The following is a 16,381-nucleotide window of genomic DNA, read 5'->3' on the forward strand; positions in this document are numbered from 1 at the left end:
ATATATATATATACATATATATATATATATAATTAATTTAGTGATAATGTATTTATTTACATTTATTATTTGTATCTAATTATTTTAGCATAACAATAGTATATAAAAGTATTTAATCAGTCACTTAGTAGTCTCTTCTCATGCAGTACATTTACTTAGTACTTATTTTCTAATCAGCCTGACCAAATCCTAAGATTTTGTGTGTTAAATAATCATCTTTGATTTGTGATCATCACAACTTTTATACATTTTTTAAACAGTAAGTAGGTGAGATAGAATCATGATGACTAATTCTCTCTTCATATTCGAGTGGGGCCCCGGGCTCTTATTGAGTCTTTAATGAAGGAGGCAGACAAGGAAAGAAGCACAAGAAAACATTTTATATCAAACTTGATATGACATTCAATAACAAAACAAACAATGGCATCAAACTGACTCCAACTCAGTCATTGGGGGGGAGAAGAAGAAGAAGAAGAAGAAGAAGAAGAAGAAAAAGAAGAAGAAAAAGAAGAAGAAGAAGAAAAAGAAGAAGAAAAAGAAGAAGAAAAAGAAGAAGAACAAGAAGAAGAAGAAGAAGAACAACAAGAAGAAGAAGAAGAAGAAGAAGGGCCACATTCCAGGAGGAGAACATGACTGCTAATTAGCTGCCTTTCATTGGAGGAAACTTTGCAGATGTCAAACATGAAAGAGGAGATTCATGCAAAACTACTTCTTTTCTCCACAAATATCCTCATGCTGGGTACTGCATGCCTCTAGAACGTGCCTCTACTCCTCTAGAACGTGCCTCTACTCCTGTGGAACGTACATGGCACTTCTGTTACTCCAGTGGAACGTGCACGGCACTTCTGTTACTCCTCTAGAACGTAAACGGCACTTCTGTTACTCCTCTAGAACGTGCCTCTACTCCTGTGGAATGTACACGGCACTTCTGTTACTCCAGTGGAACGTGCACGGCACTTCTGTTACTCCAGTGGAACGTGCACGGCACTGCTGTTACTCCTCTAGAACGTAAACGGCACTTCTGTTACTCCTCTAGAACGTGCCTCTACTCCTGTGGAACGTGCACGGCACTGCTGTTACTCCAGTGGAACGTACACGGCACTTCTGTTACTCCTCTAGAACGTGCCTCTACTCCTGTGGAACGTACACAACACTTCTGTTACTCTAGTGGAACGTACACGGCACTTCTGTTACTCCAGTGGAACGTGCACGGCACTTCTGTTACTCCTCTAGAACGTGCCTCTACTCCTGTGGAACGTGCACGCCACTTCTGTTACTCCAATGGAACGGGCACGGCACTTCTGTTACTCCTGTGGAACGTGCCTCTACTCCTGTGGAACGTGCTTCTACTCCTGTGGAACGTGCACGTCACTTCTGTTACTCCAGTGGAACGGGCACGGCACTTCTGTTACTCCTGTGGAACGTGCTTCTACTCCAGTGGAACGTGCCTCTACTCCTCTAGAACGTGCCTCTACTCCTGTGGAACGTGCATGCCACTTCTATTACTCCAGTGGAACATGCCTCTCTCCTCTAGAACGTGCCTGTACTCCAGTGGAACGTGCACGCCACCGCTGTTAGCGTCTTTGTCTCCTCTTTTAGCCTCAATTAGTCCACAGCACTTTCTCAATGAGGAGATTTCAAGAAAAACAAACAAAAAAAAAACTTATTTATGAGCGACACAGAACATATTTTGGGAGGAATCTTCCTCAGAAGTGAGGATGTGTGCGCTCTTGAAATGAACGGAACAAAGTGGAGCGGGGGCCTCAAACTCAATGTAGCCGGGGGCAAATCACTACACGAGTCACTCAGACTCCTGCTTGCTTACAGGAAGTTGCTCCATGTTGGCACCTCCTAACAGGAAGTTGTGCACTAAAGCAGGAAGTCAAAGTGGTGTTCATGGGGGGGGCCACATGATATTGTCACACACATGAGACTGTTACATACTGTATGTTGTTACGTACACTGAAAAAGTGGCAGCTGTCACATGAATTTGATTTCAAAATTTACAGTAAAGTTGTGGCAACTGAACAGTTTTTATTTTTTTTACTACCATAAAATCTATGGTTGTTTTTACAGCGTATTATTGTACATGTAAAAATGGTACCACTGTTTTTGAACAGTAACATTTTATTGTATATTCAATTTTCATGTTTTCCACTGTATCATTTTATTTATTCAAGTTTTCATTTCAACAAAACTTTTTAATATATATTATTTTTTGCAACATTAAATAGTTTATATGTATATTATATATAGATTTATACACAAATGCGTATGTATATATACATATATATATATATATATATATATATACACATACATACACCTACGTACATATATGAACATGTATATATAGATATATGTGTGTATATATCTATACACATACATACACGTATATACAAATATATACATGTATGTACATATATACACATACATGTATATATACATATACGTGTGTATATATACACATACATACAAATATATACATATGTACACTTATATATACATATATACACATACCTATATATATACATTTATATATATATATATATATATACATACATATGCATATACATTCATATATATATATATACATACATACATACATACATATATATATATATACACACACATATGTATATATATATATATATATACATATACATACATATATATACTGTATATACATACACATATATTTATATACATTTATTTTTTCTGTCAATAGAGGGATGGATAGTAAAGTTATATAAAATAAAGTGTGGTAGATCAGTTTTGGCCCCCCCGGGCCTCGAGTTTGACACCTTTGCACTGGACTATGAAGTTAAGTAGAGGGCCACTAAATACGGCCCCCGGGCCGCAAGTTTGAGACCCCCGCTCTGGAGGCTGAAAATAGAAGGACTAAAATCTCTTGCCATGCTAAACAAACATAAACAGTCTGCTAGTGTCACATGCTAAGTGCTAGCCTCTCGCTAGCACTTAGCATTTACTCCAAATGGTACTCATTCAAAAACTAACTCCTTAGAAAGAACAACACTTGCATATGTATCTATATATATATACATATATATATATATAAACATATGTATATATATAAAACAAAGTAAATCAAGACAGCAATAGGATTATGACATAAACGAGATAATATATTTATACATATAATCCGAAAAATGTGCTTTCTACAAATCTTTGGAACAAAAACAAAAGCCAAAAAAAAAAAAGCCACATTTGTAAATATAGAATAAAAGAGTATAGAAATGTGCACAAGAGTAAGTAATGTGTTTGCATGTCAAACAATGATCTATGTTTCTCTCCCAGGAAGACTTCGACGTTAGTTGGACTCGCTCGCGAAAGACGGAGCGTCGGGGGGGAAATAAATCATCTAAACGTCGACAATAGTTGAAAAGTAGTGTCGTCAGCGTGTAGTGTTGTTGTGGTGATTGTACTCACGTCGTGTTGGATCACAGACGCAAAAGATCTTCTGCAATTAGCAGAACTATACATACTGTATCTCCTCCAATAGTGGCCCCACTTAAATAGACGCCAGGTGCCAAATAAACATCCACTCTAATGTCCTAACGCCTCAGGTGGCATCTGTAAAGCTCCAGTTTACACGATACTACAAATTAAAATGCTGCATTTATTTGGAGTCAAGCAACTAGCAGCCAATACACAGTGTGGAGCCGCTCCCCCAAGTTAATAATAATCACATTCATTATGGCAAACTGCGTTAAGTACCATTATAAAGTATTATTATCACTGGAGGGCCAAACATGTTACACACTGAGCGCAAGCTAGCAGGCATGATAATAGCTAAGCTAGTTTAGTAGAAAGAAAGTGCTTGATAGATGAATTACCATAAATTCCAGACAAAAATGTGCTACTTTTATTAACGCTTTTCAATAAAATGGTGCAGCTAATTTATGGATGTTTTTCGGCCATAATGTTTTGTGTTCAATGATTTTCATCAAACACAAGCAGAGACGCTGAAATTGTTTGTGCTCTGGCGCCATCTTTTGGACAGATTCAGGTGTTGCGGGTTAAAGATAAACTCTGTTTTGATGCCTTAAACCGAAAGTAAAATCGTCCATAGCGTTTCTACTCGTACGGATTTTTCATTCATCACTACGAACGTTGGTAAGTTTTACAATATAACTAAAACGATTCTTACTTACTAAAGCGTCCCATGTGTGATGTCTGTAGGAGTACGTGCTATCGTAATGCAATCAAGCTAGCGTCGTTAGCATTAGCTAATATGCTAACACGTTTACAAGTGTCTGTGTTAGTGTTATTAACTTACATTCTTTTTGTACGGTTTCACTTTCACAAATTCCTCAGTAAATTCACCAAAACGTTGAGTCTGTTTAGCTGATTGGAGAGCTAGCTTGCGCAGCTAGTGGTTCCATGACTTCTGTTTTGTTTGATCTTTCGTTTTACTGCCCTGTTACAAACACCGTTTGGAAACAATTAAGGCAAGTAAATAAACATTTACAGAATATTTCTGTGTAAATAACTCATTTCACAACATATATATCTGACACTTATAGTCCGGTGCGACTTATATATGGACAAATATTTATTTCTTCTCAAATTTAGTGGGTGCGTTTTATATACCGTATTTTTCGGACTATAAGTCGCAGTTTTTTTCATAGTTTGGCCAGGGGTGCGACTTATACTCAGGAGCGACTTATGTGTGAAATGATTAACACATCAAATAATATTATTGATCTCATTCACGTAAGAGACTAGACGTATAAGATTTCATGGGATTTAGCGATTAGGAGTGACAGATTGTTTGGTAAACGTATAGCATGTTCTATATGTTATAGTTATTTGAATGACTCTTACCATAATATGTTACGTTAACATACCAGTTGGTTATTTATGCCTCATATAACGTACACTTATTCAGCCTGTTGTTCACTATTCTTGATTTATTTTAAATTGCCTTTCAAATGTCTATTCTTGCTGTTGGCTTTTATCAAATACATTTCCCCAGAAAATGCGACTTATACTCCAGTGCGACTTATATATGTTTTTTTCCTTCTTTATTGTGCATTTTCGGCCGGTGCGACTTATACTCCGGAGCAACTTATACTCTGAAAAATACGGTATCTGCCACTTATAGTCCGGTGCGACTTATATATGGAAAAAGGTTTCTTTTTCCTTAAGTTTAGTCGGTGAGGCTTATATATCTGAGCGCTTTATAGTCGGGAAAATACAGTAATTCTATTTGTAGCTCTGGGAAATGCACAATAAGTCAGGTTTGGGAGCAATTAGCAGCAATAAAAGAAGGTTTCTTAAGAGGTTTTAATAATATTACCGTATTTTTCGGACTATAAGTCACAGTTTTTTTCATAGTTTAGTGCGACTTATACTCAGGAGCGACTTATGTGTGAAATTATTAACACATTACCGTAAAATATCAAATAATATTATTTAGTAGGGATGTCCGATAATGGCTTTTTGCCGATATCCGATATTGTCCAACTCTTAAATTACCGATACCGATATCAACCGATACCGATATATACAGTCGTGGAATTAACACATTATTATGCCTCATTTGGACAACCAGGTATGGTGAAGATAAGGTCCTTTTAAAAAAATAAAAATAAGATAAATAAATTAAAAACATTTTCTTGAATAAAAAAGAAAGTAAAACAATATAAAAACAGTTACATAAAAACTAGTAATTTAATGAAAATGAGTCAAATGAAGTGTTAAAGGTTAGTACTATTAGTGGAGCAGCAGCACGCACAATCATGTGTGCTTACGGACTGTATCCCTGCACACTGTATTGATATATATTGATATATCATGTAGGAACCTACCAGAATATTAATAACAGAAAGAAACAACCCTTTTGTGTGAATGAGTGTAAATGGGGGAGGGAGGTTGTTTGGGTTGGTGCACTAATTGTAAGTATCTTGTGTTTTTTATGTTGATTCAATAATTTTAAAAAAAATAATACAAAAAAATGATACCGATAAAAAAAAAACGATACCGATAATTTCCGATATTACATTTAAAGCATTTATTGGCCGATAATATCGGACATCTCTAGTTTTATCAAATAAATATCCCAAAAAAATACGCCTTATACTCCAGTGCGACTTATATATGTTTTTTTCCTTCTTTATTATGCATTTTCAGCCGGTGCGACTTATACTCCGGTGCGACTTATACTCCGAAAAATACGGTACTAGTATGCTTTGTAGTCTGGAAAATACGGTAATCTGACCATGAAAAAGATGTGATTATTCCCAGGCCACATGAAATGAGGTGTGGGGCCTCGAGTCCATCAACAACATGATCAGTCTGAGCACAGGACGGATTAATAAAATGATTTTTTTGTTAAAATAGGAAAGAAAAATGGATTTTTTGCCAGGCCTTTTGTGGGCAGCGAAGTAAACAAAAGCCACTAAAAGAGGAAATACAGTATTTTGAAGAAAGTGTTTAGTTTGCAGCAGTTCTTCCTAAATGAAGACTAGCGGACGGCAAACAAACAAACAAAGTAAATGTTTTCAGGAATGAAAAAGGGAGAATAATTACAGCCATTAGAAATTTGCCTCTAAGCTAATGAATTTGCATAAGAGCAATTTAGGAGGTCTGCTAAGAGGAGCGGAGGTTACCTCCCTGGACCTGTTCACTCTCCAGGAGCACAGTGGGAGTGGAGCCTTCCTCCCACATCCACTCAGGACCAATCCATCAGTGGGTTTTTTCTTTTTTCTTCCCCCTTTGAAGGCGCACTTTTCTAGCTGGCTTGAACGTGCACGTCACTCAGATGGTTAGAAGGTCAACAAAAAGGGCCTTTGGAAGAACATCTGGGCTCCATCTGCAGTCTTGTGCTGGGGGGGGGGGGGACTATAATACAGCCGTGCATTTTATTTATTTTTTTACCTTTTGAATGTAATGTCATCATCAGTCTTAAAGCATTCCTCTACTTCAGAAACATGGGACCTGTCTGGGTGTAGTCCACCTCCACAACAACTCTCACACGGCCTGGAAGAGCTTGTGTAGTGTCTCTAGTAGGGGGTGAATCTACTGTAGCCTCCTCTGTACAGCGCCGCCTGTGGACACAACACGTTACTGCACCTCATCTTGCGGAGACAATTCTTTTTTTTGTTTGTTTGTTTGTGAATGACTGAGCATTTCATGGAAGCTGCTTTTATACCCAATCATGGCACCCACCTGTTCCCAATTAGTTTGTTCACCTGTGGGATGTTCCAAATGAACCTACTCAGTGGCCTACTGGTTAGAGTGTCCGCCCTGAGATGGGTAGGTTGTGAGTTCAAACCCTGGCCGAGTCATACCAAAGACTATAAAAACGGGAGCCATTACCTCCCTGCTTGGCACTCAGCTTCAAGGTTTGGAATTGGGGGTTAAATCACCAAAATGATTCCAGGGCGCAGCCACCGCTGCTGCTCACTGCTCCCCTCACCTCCCAGTGGGTCAAATGCAGAGAATAATTTCGCCACACCTAATGTGTGTGTGACAATCATTGCTACTTTAACTTTAAAGAAGTGTTTGATGAGCATTCCTCAACTTTCTCAGTCTTTTTGCCGCTTGTGCCAGCTTTTTTGAAACATGTTGGAGACATCAAATTCCAAATGAGCTAATACTTGCAAAAAATACCAAAGTTTCTCAGTGTGAACATGAAATATCTTGTCTTTGCAGTCTATTCAATTGAATATAAGTTGAAAAGGATTTGTTGTATTCTCTTTTTATTTACCATTTACACAACTTCACTGCTTTTGGGGTTTGTATGTTTTTGATGATTTCTTTCTTTAATTCAATGAATATCATCCACTGTTGATCATTCCCATGCTTGGTTACATCCATCTCTAGCTACAAGCTAATGCTAGCGAGATGTTTTGGGCGAGTCTTACAGGGCTGGCGGGGAAGTTTGTAGCTCAAAGTATTGCGTAACAATTAGCTGAGAGACTGAGGTGCCACGTGCAGATATTCAGATCATTTGTTGAAGGACTCACCATGGCGCCAACACCGTAGGCTGCTGGGGTGAGAGCAGCGTGGTATGGGTCAGCGGTGTAGACTCTGCCGTAGCTTGGGGAGGGAATAAAACGGTCTTTTAAATCAAATCAAGTCAAGCAAAGTCAATAATACACAAAGACATTGAAAGATGATGAAATGTTCCCATATCCAGTTGCTGCTATCTGGTTTTACACTGAATATTTAGTATTTGTCATTTAGACAACTAGGGCAGGGGTGTCCTAACTTTTTCCACTGAAAAATTAAAACGTGCATTTTGCCGTTTTTCATTTTCAAAACCAATACAATATATATATTAGTGTTGTCCCGATGCCAATATGTATTTTGAAACTTTTTGGTACTTTGATACTTTTTTAAATAAAGGGGACCACAAAAAATGTCATTATTGGCTTTATTAGAACAACAAATCTTAGAGTACATGAAATATATGTTTATTATTGTAATTTAGTCCTGCATACTAAAGTACTGCATAACAGCGTGGTACGCCAGCCGCACTGAAGCAGACAAAAAGGCGATTCAGAGGGTCATAAAGTCTGCACAAAAAAATCATGGGCTGCCCCCTCCCCTCCCTGAAGGATTTACACAACTCCCGTCACCAAGGACTGCCCACACCCTGGCTTCCACCTGTTCCACCTGCTACCATCAGGCAGGCGTTACAGGTGCATCAGAGCCAGAACTAACAGGCTCAGAGACAGCTTCTTTCCCAGAGCTGTCACCATCTTGAACTCTAACTTATAATAATAATTCACCCCATACAATATCCTACCCTAATACCCTACTGTGCAATATTACCCTTCGAGTGCAATACGTCCGACACTGATTGTTATTTATTACTCCGGTACTCTTGTCTTGTTCTGTATTTTGTATATTGTTTTGTATATTGTACAGGATTGCTTATTATTTTTATTGGATAGTAGTCTGTTTATTTCAATTCTTATTTTTGATCTTTATTACTTCTTGTGTAATTTATTTTTATCCCATATTTGTTTCCACTACCGCACCTTAAGTTGGAGTCCTTAATCTCGTTATGTGCAAATATAATGACAATAAAGTCCATTCTATTCTATTCTTAAATAAAATGTTGAACATACTAGACAACTTGTCTTTTAGTAGTAAGTAAACAAACAAAGACTCCTAATTAGTCTGCTGACGTATGCAGTAACATATTGTGTCATTTATACACCTATTATTTTGTACACATTATGAGGGACAAACTGTAAAAATTAATTATCAATCTACTTGTTCATTTACAGTTAATATCTGCGTATTTTCTGTTTCAACATGTTCTATCTACACTTCTGTTCAAATGTAATAATCACTTATTCTTCCCTTCTTTGATACTTTACATTAGTTTTGGATGATACCACACGTTTAGGTGTGGATCCGATACCAAGTAGTTACAGGATCCTCATGTGTCCAGGGACATATTTACTGACTTTATAAACATAATATGAATTAAAAAATAAAATAAAATAAAGTTTTGTGATGATAAAAAATATCAATGTAATAGCAGCATCGACTAGATACGCCGTTGTACTTGGTATCATTACAGTGGATGTCAGGTGTAGATCCACCCATGGCGTTTGTTTACATTGTGACGGCGGTGAGCTATTGTATCCTCCTACGGTGTGTAGTGAAGCATGTTTAGCTATTTCTCGTCCTCCAGTGATAATGATACTTGTACAAACTTAGTTTAAATGAATTAAAAAAAAAAAAAAAAAAAAAATTTTATGATGATAAAAAATATCAATGTAATAGCAGTATCAACTAGATACGCCCTTGTACTTGGTATCATTACAGTGGATGTCAGGTGTAGATCCACCCATGGCATTTGTTTACATTGTGACGGCGGTGAGCTATTGTATCCTCCTACGGTGTGTAGTGAAGCATGTTTAGCTATTTCTCGTCCTCCAGTGATAATGTTACTTGTACAAACTTAGTTTAAATGAATTTAAAAAAATAATAAAATAAAATTTTATGATGATAAAAAATATCAATGTAATAGCAGTATCGACTAGATACGCCCTTGTACTTGGTATCATTACAGTGGATATCAGGTGTAGATCCACCCATGGTGTTTGTTTACATTGTGACGGCGGTGAGCTATTGTATCCTCCTACGGTGTGTAGTGAAGCATGTTTAGCTATTCATCGTCCTCCAGTGATAAAGATACTTGTACGAAACTTACTTTGTTGCCATGAGGACCAGGATTAGTGATTTAGAAGTAGCTAAAACACTGTGGATGGATGTTAGCTGCTAGCTAGCTAGCCATGTCTTAAAGCAGCTCTTCCTGAGGGTGTTTCAGTGTTATAACTTCACCTTTATCTTGACTTTTTACACCAATTTGGTATGGTATAGTACTGAATATGATTTATTAGTATCAATATACTGTACAACCCTACTATAGACTGAAAAATCCTGATATTAACATAAAAAAATATAATAATAATGAGTGGGTGTGGCTTATATTGTGGTTGGGTAAATAGGGGTATGTAGGAAAAGGTGTGCGCACTCACCTGTCGCTGTAAGCTGCTGCTGCTGCTGCTGCTGCCGCAGCCGCAGGCGTGGCTACCGCAGTGGGCTGGGCGTAACGGTACGCTGCGTAGCCGCCCTGCGATGTGGGTGTGTGGCGGAGAAAGACATCGGTTAAAAATGGTGCCTCAAACCTGGCACGTGCTTAAGAAGCTTGGGTGAACTACCGGGTTAGAACGTGAGGTGAACGGAGAAAAGATTAACAAGCAGACTAATTGGGTGCAGCATTCACAATGTAGCAAAGATGTCTCCCCTCACGACTCGCCCACGTTTCATTGCGGCGTTTGATGCTTCCCAAAGAGGGCGGGCCGTGAAGGGAGACCACGTATATGTACATGTGCCACTACCGTGAACACGCTTGAAGGAGAGCAAAGGGATTTTCACACCGGATGAACAGAACTAGAGGTATGCATTGACAAAAACATTCTCTCTCACACATGGAAAACCTCCTCAAGTGTCCATCAGAGACACTGCATGCCCCCCCACCTCTTTGACAGCAACACAACACTGCTGCATTCCAAGCTAAAACCACATTCAAGACCACACACGTCGTAGGGTTTTAGGGGGGAGGGGGCTGGACCCCGGGGGGAAGAGAGGTAGAGAAGAAGGTGTAAGGAGGAATGTAAAGAGTCAGCCTTGTAAGTACAGTTTGTGTACATGCCCACACTGATTGAGTTAGCATGCCACACGTGAAACACACAGGGAGACTCCTGGAAGGGGTCTGAATTACATCCACCAGCACATTAGAGACTCTTTCTGCGTGGACTTTTAGTTCCTGGTCATTTTACAAGGGAAACTTGGCTTTGAGCGACTAAGGAAAATTGCTCGAGAGCATCAAAGAGACTTTTGAGCGAGCGCCTTGACGGTTCACCTTACCGCTGATGATGTGTTGTTTGGCTAATACTGGAAATATATTGTTGATCCATTACCCCCTTGTTATGTTGGCTTTATATAATGTATATATATATATATATACACACATGTAAATACATACATATACTGTATATATACATACACATACAGTACATACATACATACAAACTAGGGATGTCCGATAATGGCTTGTTTGCCGATATCCCATATTCCGATATTGTCCAACTCTTAATTACCGATACCAATATATACAGTCATGGAATTAACACATTATTATGCATAATTTTGTTGTGGTGCCCCGCTGGATGCATGAAACAATGTAACAAGGTTTTCCAAAATAAATCAACTCAAGTTGTGGAAGAAAGTGCCAACATGGCACTGCCATATTTATTATTTAAGTCACAAAGTGCATTATTTTTTTTAACATGCCTCAAAACAGCAGCTTGGAATGTGGGACATGCTCTCTCTGAAATAATCCTGATACCCACTACAACTATGGGAAATACTATACTTTGACTTTCACAAAGTGCTTTTTTTTTTAAAAACATGCCTCAAAACAACAGCTACAAAAACAATGAAGGCACACAGCTTCAGTCCAGAGTATACTAGAAACTGGGCTCAATCTGCCCTGTTCTTAACGTATGAGTAACAAAAAAGTGCAAATAAAAACAAGAAAGGCACAAAAATAAAAAAAACTGCTTCAGTCTAGACTAGTAGAAAACACAGCCATCCTTTACAGTGCATGAACATTAATAAAACTGCTTCAGTCTAGAGCAGGGGTCACCAACCTTTTTGAAACCAAGAGCTACTTCTTGTGTACTGATTAATGCGAAGGGCTACCAGTTTGATACACACTTAAATAAATTGCCAGAAATAGCCAATTTGCTCAATTTACCTTTAAAGGGGAACATTATCACCAGACCTATGTAAGCGTCAATATATATCTTGATGTTGCAGAAAAAAGACCATATTTTTTTTAACCGATTTCCGAACTCTAAATGGGTGAATTTTGGCGAATTAAACGCCTTTCTATTATTCGTTCTCGGAGCGATGACGTCACAACGTGACGTCACATCGGGAAGCAATCCGCCATTTTCTCAAACACCGAGTCAAATCAGCTCTGTTATTTTCCGTTTTTTCGACTGTTTTCCGTACCTTGGAGACATCATGCCTCGTCGGTGTGTTGTCGGAGGGTGTAACAACACGAACAGGGACGGATTCAAGTTGCACCAGTGGCCCAAAGATGCCAAAGTGGCAAGAAATTGGACGTTTGTTCCGCACACTTTACTGACGAAAGCTATGCTACGACAGAGATGGCAAGAATGTGTGGATATCCTGCGACACTCAAAGCAGATGCATTTCCAACCATAAAGTCAAAGAAATCTGCCGCCAGACCCCCATTGAATCTGCCGGAGTGTGTGAGCAATTCAGGGACAAAGGACCTCGGTAGCACGGCAAGAAATGGCGGCAGTTTGTTCCCGCAGACGAGCGAGCTAAACCCCCTGGATGTCTTGGCTCACACCGTCCCTTATGCCACCGAAGATGATCAAGAGAAGAATATCGACCCTAGCTTCCCTGGCCTGCTGACATCAACTCCAAAACTGGACAGATCAGCTTTCAGGAAAAGAGCGCGGATGAGGGTATGTCTACAGAATATATTAATTGATGAAAATTGGGCTGTCTGCACTCTCAAAGTGCATGTTGTTGCCAAATGTATTTCATATGCTGTAAACCTAGTTCATAGTTGTTAGTTTCCTTTAATGCCAAACAAACACATACCAATCGTTGTTAGAAGGCGATCGCCGAATTCGTCCTCGCTTTCTCCCGTGTCGCTGGCTGTCGTGTCGTTTTCGTCGGTTTCGCTTGCATACGGTTCAAACCGATATGGCTCAATAGCTTCAGTTTCTTCTTCAATTTCGTTTTCGCTACCTGCCTACACACTACAACCATCCATTTCAATACATGCGTAAACTGTTGAATCGCTTAAGCCGCTGAAATCCGAGTCTGAATCCGAGCTAATGTCGCTATAGCTTGCTGTTCTTTCCGCCATGTTTGTTTGTGTTGGCTTCACTATGTGACGTCACAGGAAAATGGACAGGTGTATATAACGATGGTTAAAATCAGGCACTTTGAAGCTTTTTTTAGGGATATTGCGTGATGGGTAAAATTTTGAAAAAAACATCGAAAAATAAAATAAGCCACTGGGAACTGATTTTTAATGGTTTTAACCCTTCTGAAATTGTGATAATGTTCCCCTTTAACTCTGTTATTATTAATAATTAATGATATTTATCTTTGTGGAAACACTGATCATCTTAATGATTTCTCACAATAAATGTATATAGAAACAGATAAATATCAATATGCAACACTTTATTTTTATATTTTCTCTAAGTGCACATTTTTCAAATTGAACATTTTCAAATGATGACTTCCAAGAAAGTCTTGTGAAATCACAATATCCCATTTTAACTAGCGAGCCACTAACATTTTTTAACAAGTCATGAATGACTTTGCACCATGTTTGTACAAATAATAACTCATGTCAAATACAAAAGTCAACTCTCAAATGTTTAAATAAATCATGTCACACTTTGAACTGGACACCAAATCTGTTATCTGTTTCTTTGTCAGTTAGTGAAGACCAAGTCTTTCAAATATTTTCTTGGATTTTCACATTCTATTTGAGTTTTGTCTCTCTTAGAATTAAAAATATCGAGCAAAGCGAGACCAGCTTGCTAGTACCGCATTTTTCGGACTATAAGTCGCAGTTTTTTTCATAGTTTGGGCAGGGGTGCGACTTATACTCAGGAGCGACTTATATATGTTTTTTCCCTTCTTTATTATGCATTTTCGGCAGGTGCGACTTATACTCCGAAAAATACGGTAAATGAATCAAATTTAAAAAATAGAGGCAGCTCACTGGTAAGTGCTGCTATTTGAGCTATTTTTAGAACAGGCCAGCGGGCTACTCATCTGATCCTTACGGGCGACCTGGTGCCCGCAGGCACTGCGTTGGTGACCCCTGGTCTAGACTAGTAGAAAACACAGCCATCCTTTAAAGTGCACAAACATGAATAAAACTGCTTCAGTCTAGACTAGTAGAAAACACAGCCATCCTTTAAAGTGCATGGGGAAAAAAAGGCACAAAACATAAATAAAACAGCTTCACTCAGTCCAGACTATTAGTCTATTTGTGCAACAGATGATGCTCAAAGAGTGGGCTAATTCTTTTTCCTCCTTGTCATCACGTGTGAGAGGTAGATTTTTCTGAATGAAATCAAGCATCTGCAAGGGTTTCTGGGTATTTGTTCTGTTGTGTTTATGTTGTGTTACGGTGCGGATGTTCTCCCGAAATGTGTTTGTCATTCTTGTTTGGTGTGGGTTCACAGTGTGGCGTATATTTGTAACAGTGTTAAAGTTGTTTATACGGCCACCCTCAGTGTGACCTGTATGGCTGTTGACCAAGTATGCATGCATTCACTTAAATGTGTGTAAAAGCCGTAAATATTATGTGACTGGACCGGCACGCAAAGGCAGTGCCTTTAAGGATTAATTGGCGCTCTGTACTTCTCCCTACATCCGTGTACACAGCAGCCTTTTAAAAAGTCACAAATTTTACTTTTTGAAACCGATACCGATAATCTTGAAATCGATACCGATAATTTCCGATATTACTTTTTAAAGCATTTATCGGCCGATATCGGCGGTTTGATATTATTGGACATCCCTAATACATACATACATGTATATACATACACATACTGTACATACATATACACACATACAGTGGTGGTCAAAAGTGTACGTACACTTGTAAAGAACATCATGTCATGGCTGTCTTGACTGTACAATCATTTCTATAACTCTTATTTTTTTGTGATGTAGTGATTGGAGCACATACTTGTTGGTCACACACAAAAAAAAAAAATCATGAAGTTTGGTTCTTTTATGAATTTATTATGGGTCTACTGAAAATGTGAGGGTCAAAAGTATACATACAGCAATGTTAATATTTGCTTACATGTCCCTTGGCAAGTTTACCTGCAATAAGGCACTTTTGGTAGCCATGACATTATGTTATGGGTTATGTGTATGTACACTTTTGATCGCGACTGTACATATATATACATACATATAAATACTAAAATTAACGCCATTTTAAATAAATATTTAAAATATGTCAATTTTGTTATCCTCCAGTGTGGACGCCTCATAGGTGGCGTTTTTCCTCAAGTCATCAGCGCCGTGCCACGTTTTTGTTTTGTTATTGTCAATAGTGCTTTATGTGTGTTTGTTTTCTTCTCTTTTTCTACTACTGTTGTTTGTTTTGTTTTGTACTGCACTTTGTGTTTGTCACTTGCATGAAAAAATTCGATGTGAACTATTCATGTTTGCGTTGTTTCTTATGGGGAAATCTGCTTGACGGTGCAAACTTTACATGTTCAAGAATCAATTAAGTTGGTAAATCGACCTGGTAATACTTTAGTCCAGCTGCCATACTCTGGAAACACTCGGCAGGGTGCACTGCATTTCTACATCACTCAACCATGACGTGAACCTAATGTTGTGGCTGGTGACAGTATAATTGTTTTATTTAACGGAGCTCTAAAAACAACCCTGCTACAAAAAGTTGTGTGAATTCTGAAAAATGAAAAACTGTTCTACAAACCCCCAAACTAGCAAAGTTGTCACGTTGTAAAAAAAAAAAGAGAATACAACAAATCCTTTTCAACTTATATTCAATTGAATAGACTGCAAAGACAAGATATTTCATTTTCACACTAAGAAACTTTGTTATTTTTTGCAAATATTAGCTCATTTGGAATTTGATGCCTGCAACATGTTTCAAAAAAAGCTGGCACAAGTGGCAAAAAAGAGTGAGAAAGTTGAGGAATGCTCATCAAAGACTTATTTGGAACATCCCACAGGTGAACAGGCTAATTGGGAACAGGTGGGTGCC

At 38.3% G+C, this 16,381-nt stretch overlaps 1 protein-coding gene across 5 annotated transcripts in view; it reads right to left on the bottom strand.

Annotated features, from left to right (window-relative positions):
• Positions 1–361: 361 nt before the first annotated feature.
• LOC133617161 (RNA binding protein fox-1 homolog 2-like) overlaps positions 362–16,381 on the bottom strand; it is a 139,335-nt gene continuing 123,315 nt past the window's right edge. For 3 of the 5 annotated variants that reach the window (XM_061976955.2, XM_061976954.2, XM_061976957.2), the window contains 3 exons: positions 10,530–10,624; positions 7,995–8,067; positions 362–7,073 (listed from right to left, as the gene is read on the bottom strand). In XM_061976955.2, the coding sequence (XP_061832939.2) occupies positions 7,029–7,073; positions 7,995–8,067; positions 10,530–10,624 (213 nt within the window). In that variant the 3' untranslated portion in view covers positions 362–7,028. Of the gene's footprint in view, positions 7,074–7,994; positions 8,068–10,529; positions 10,625–13,223 lie in introns of those variants that run through there. The other 2 variants (XR_009816949.2, XM_061976956.2) reach the window with 2 other exon arrangements.

Source organism: Nerophis lumbriciformis, linkage group LG16 (genome assembly GCF_033978685.3).
Source record: "Nerophis lumbriciformis linkage group LG16, RoL_Nlum_v2.1, whole genome shotgun sequence".
NCBI lineage: Eukaryota > Metazoa > Chordata > Actinopteri > Syngnathiformes > Syngnathidae > Nerophis > Nerophis lumbriciformis.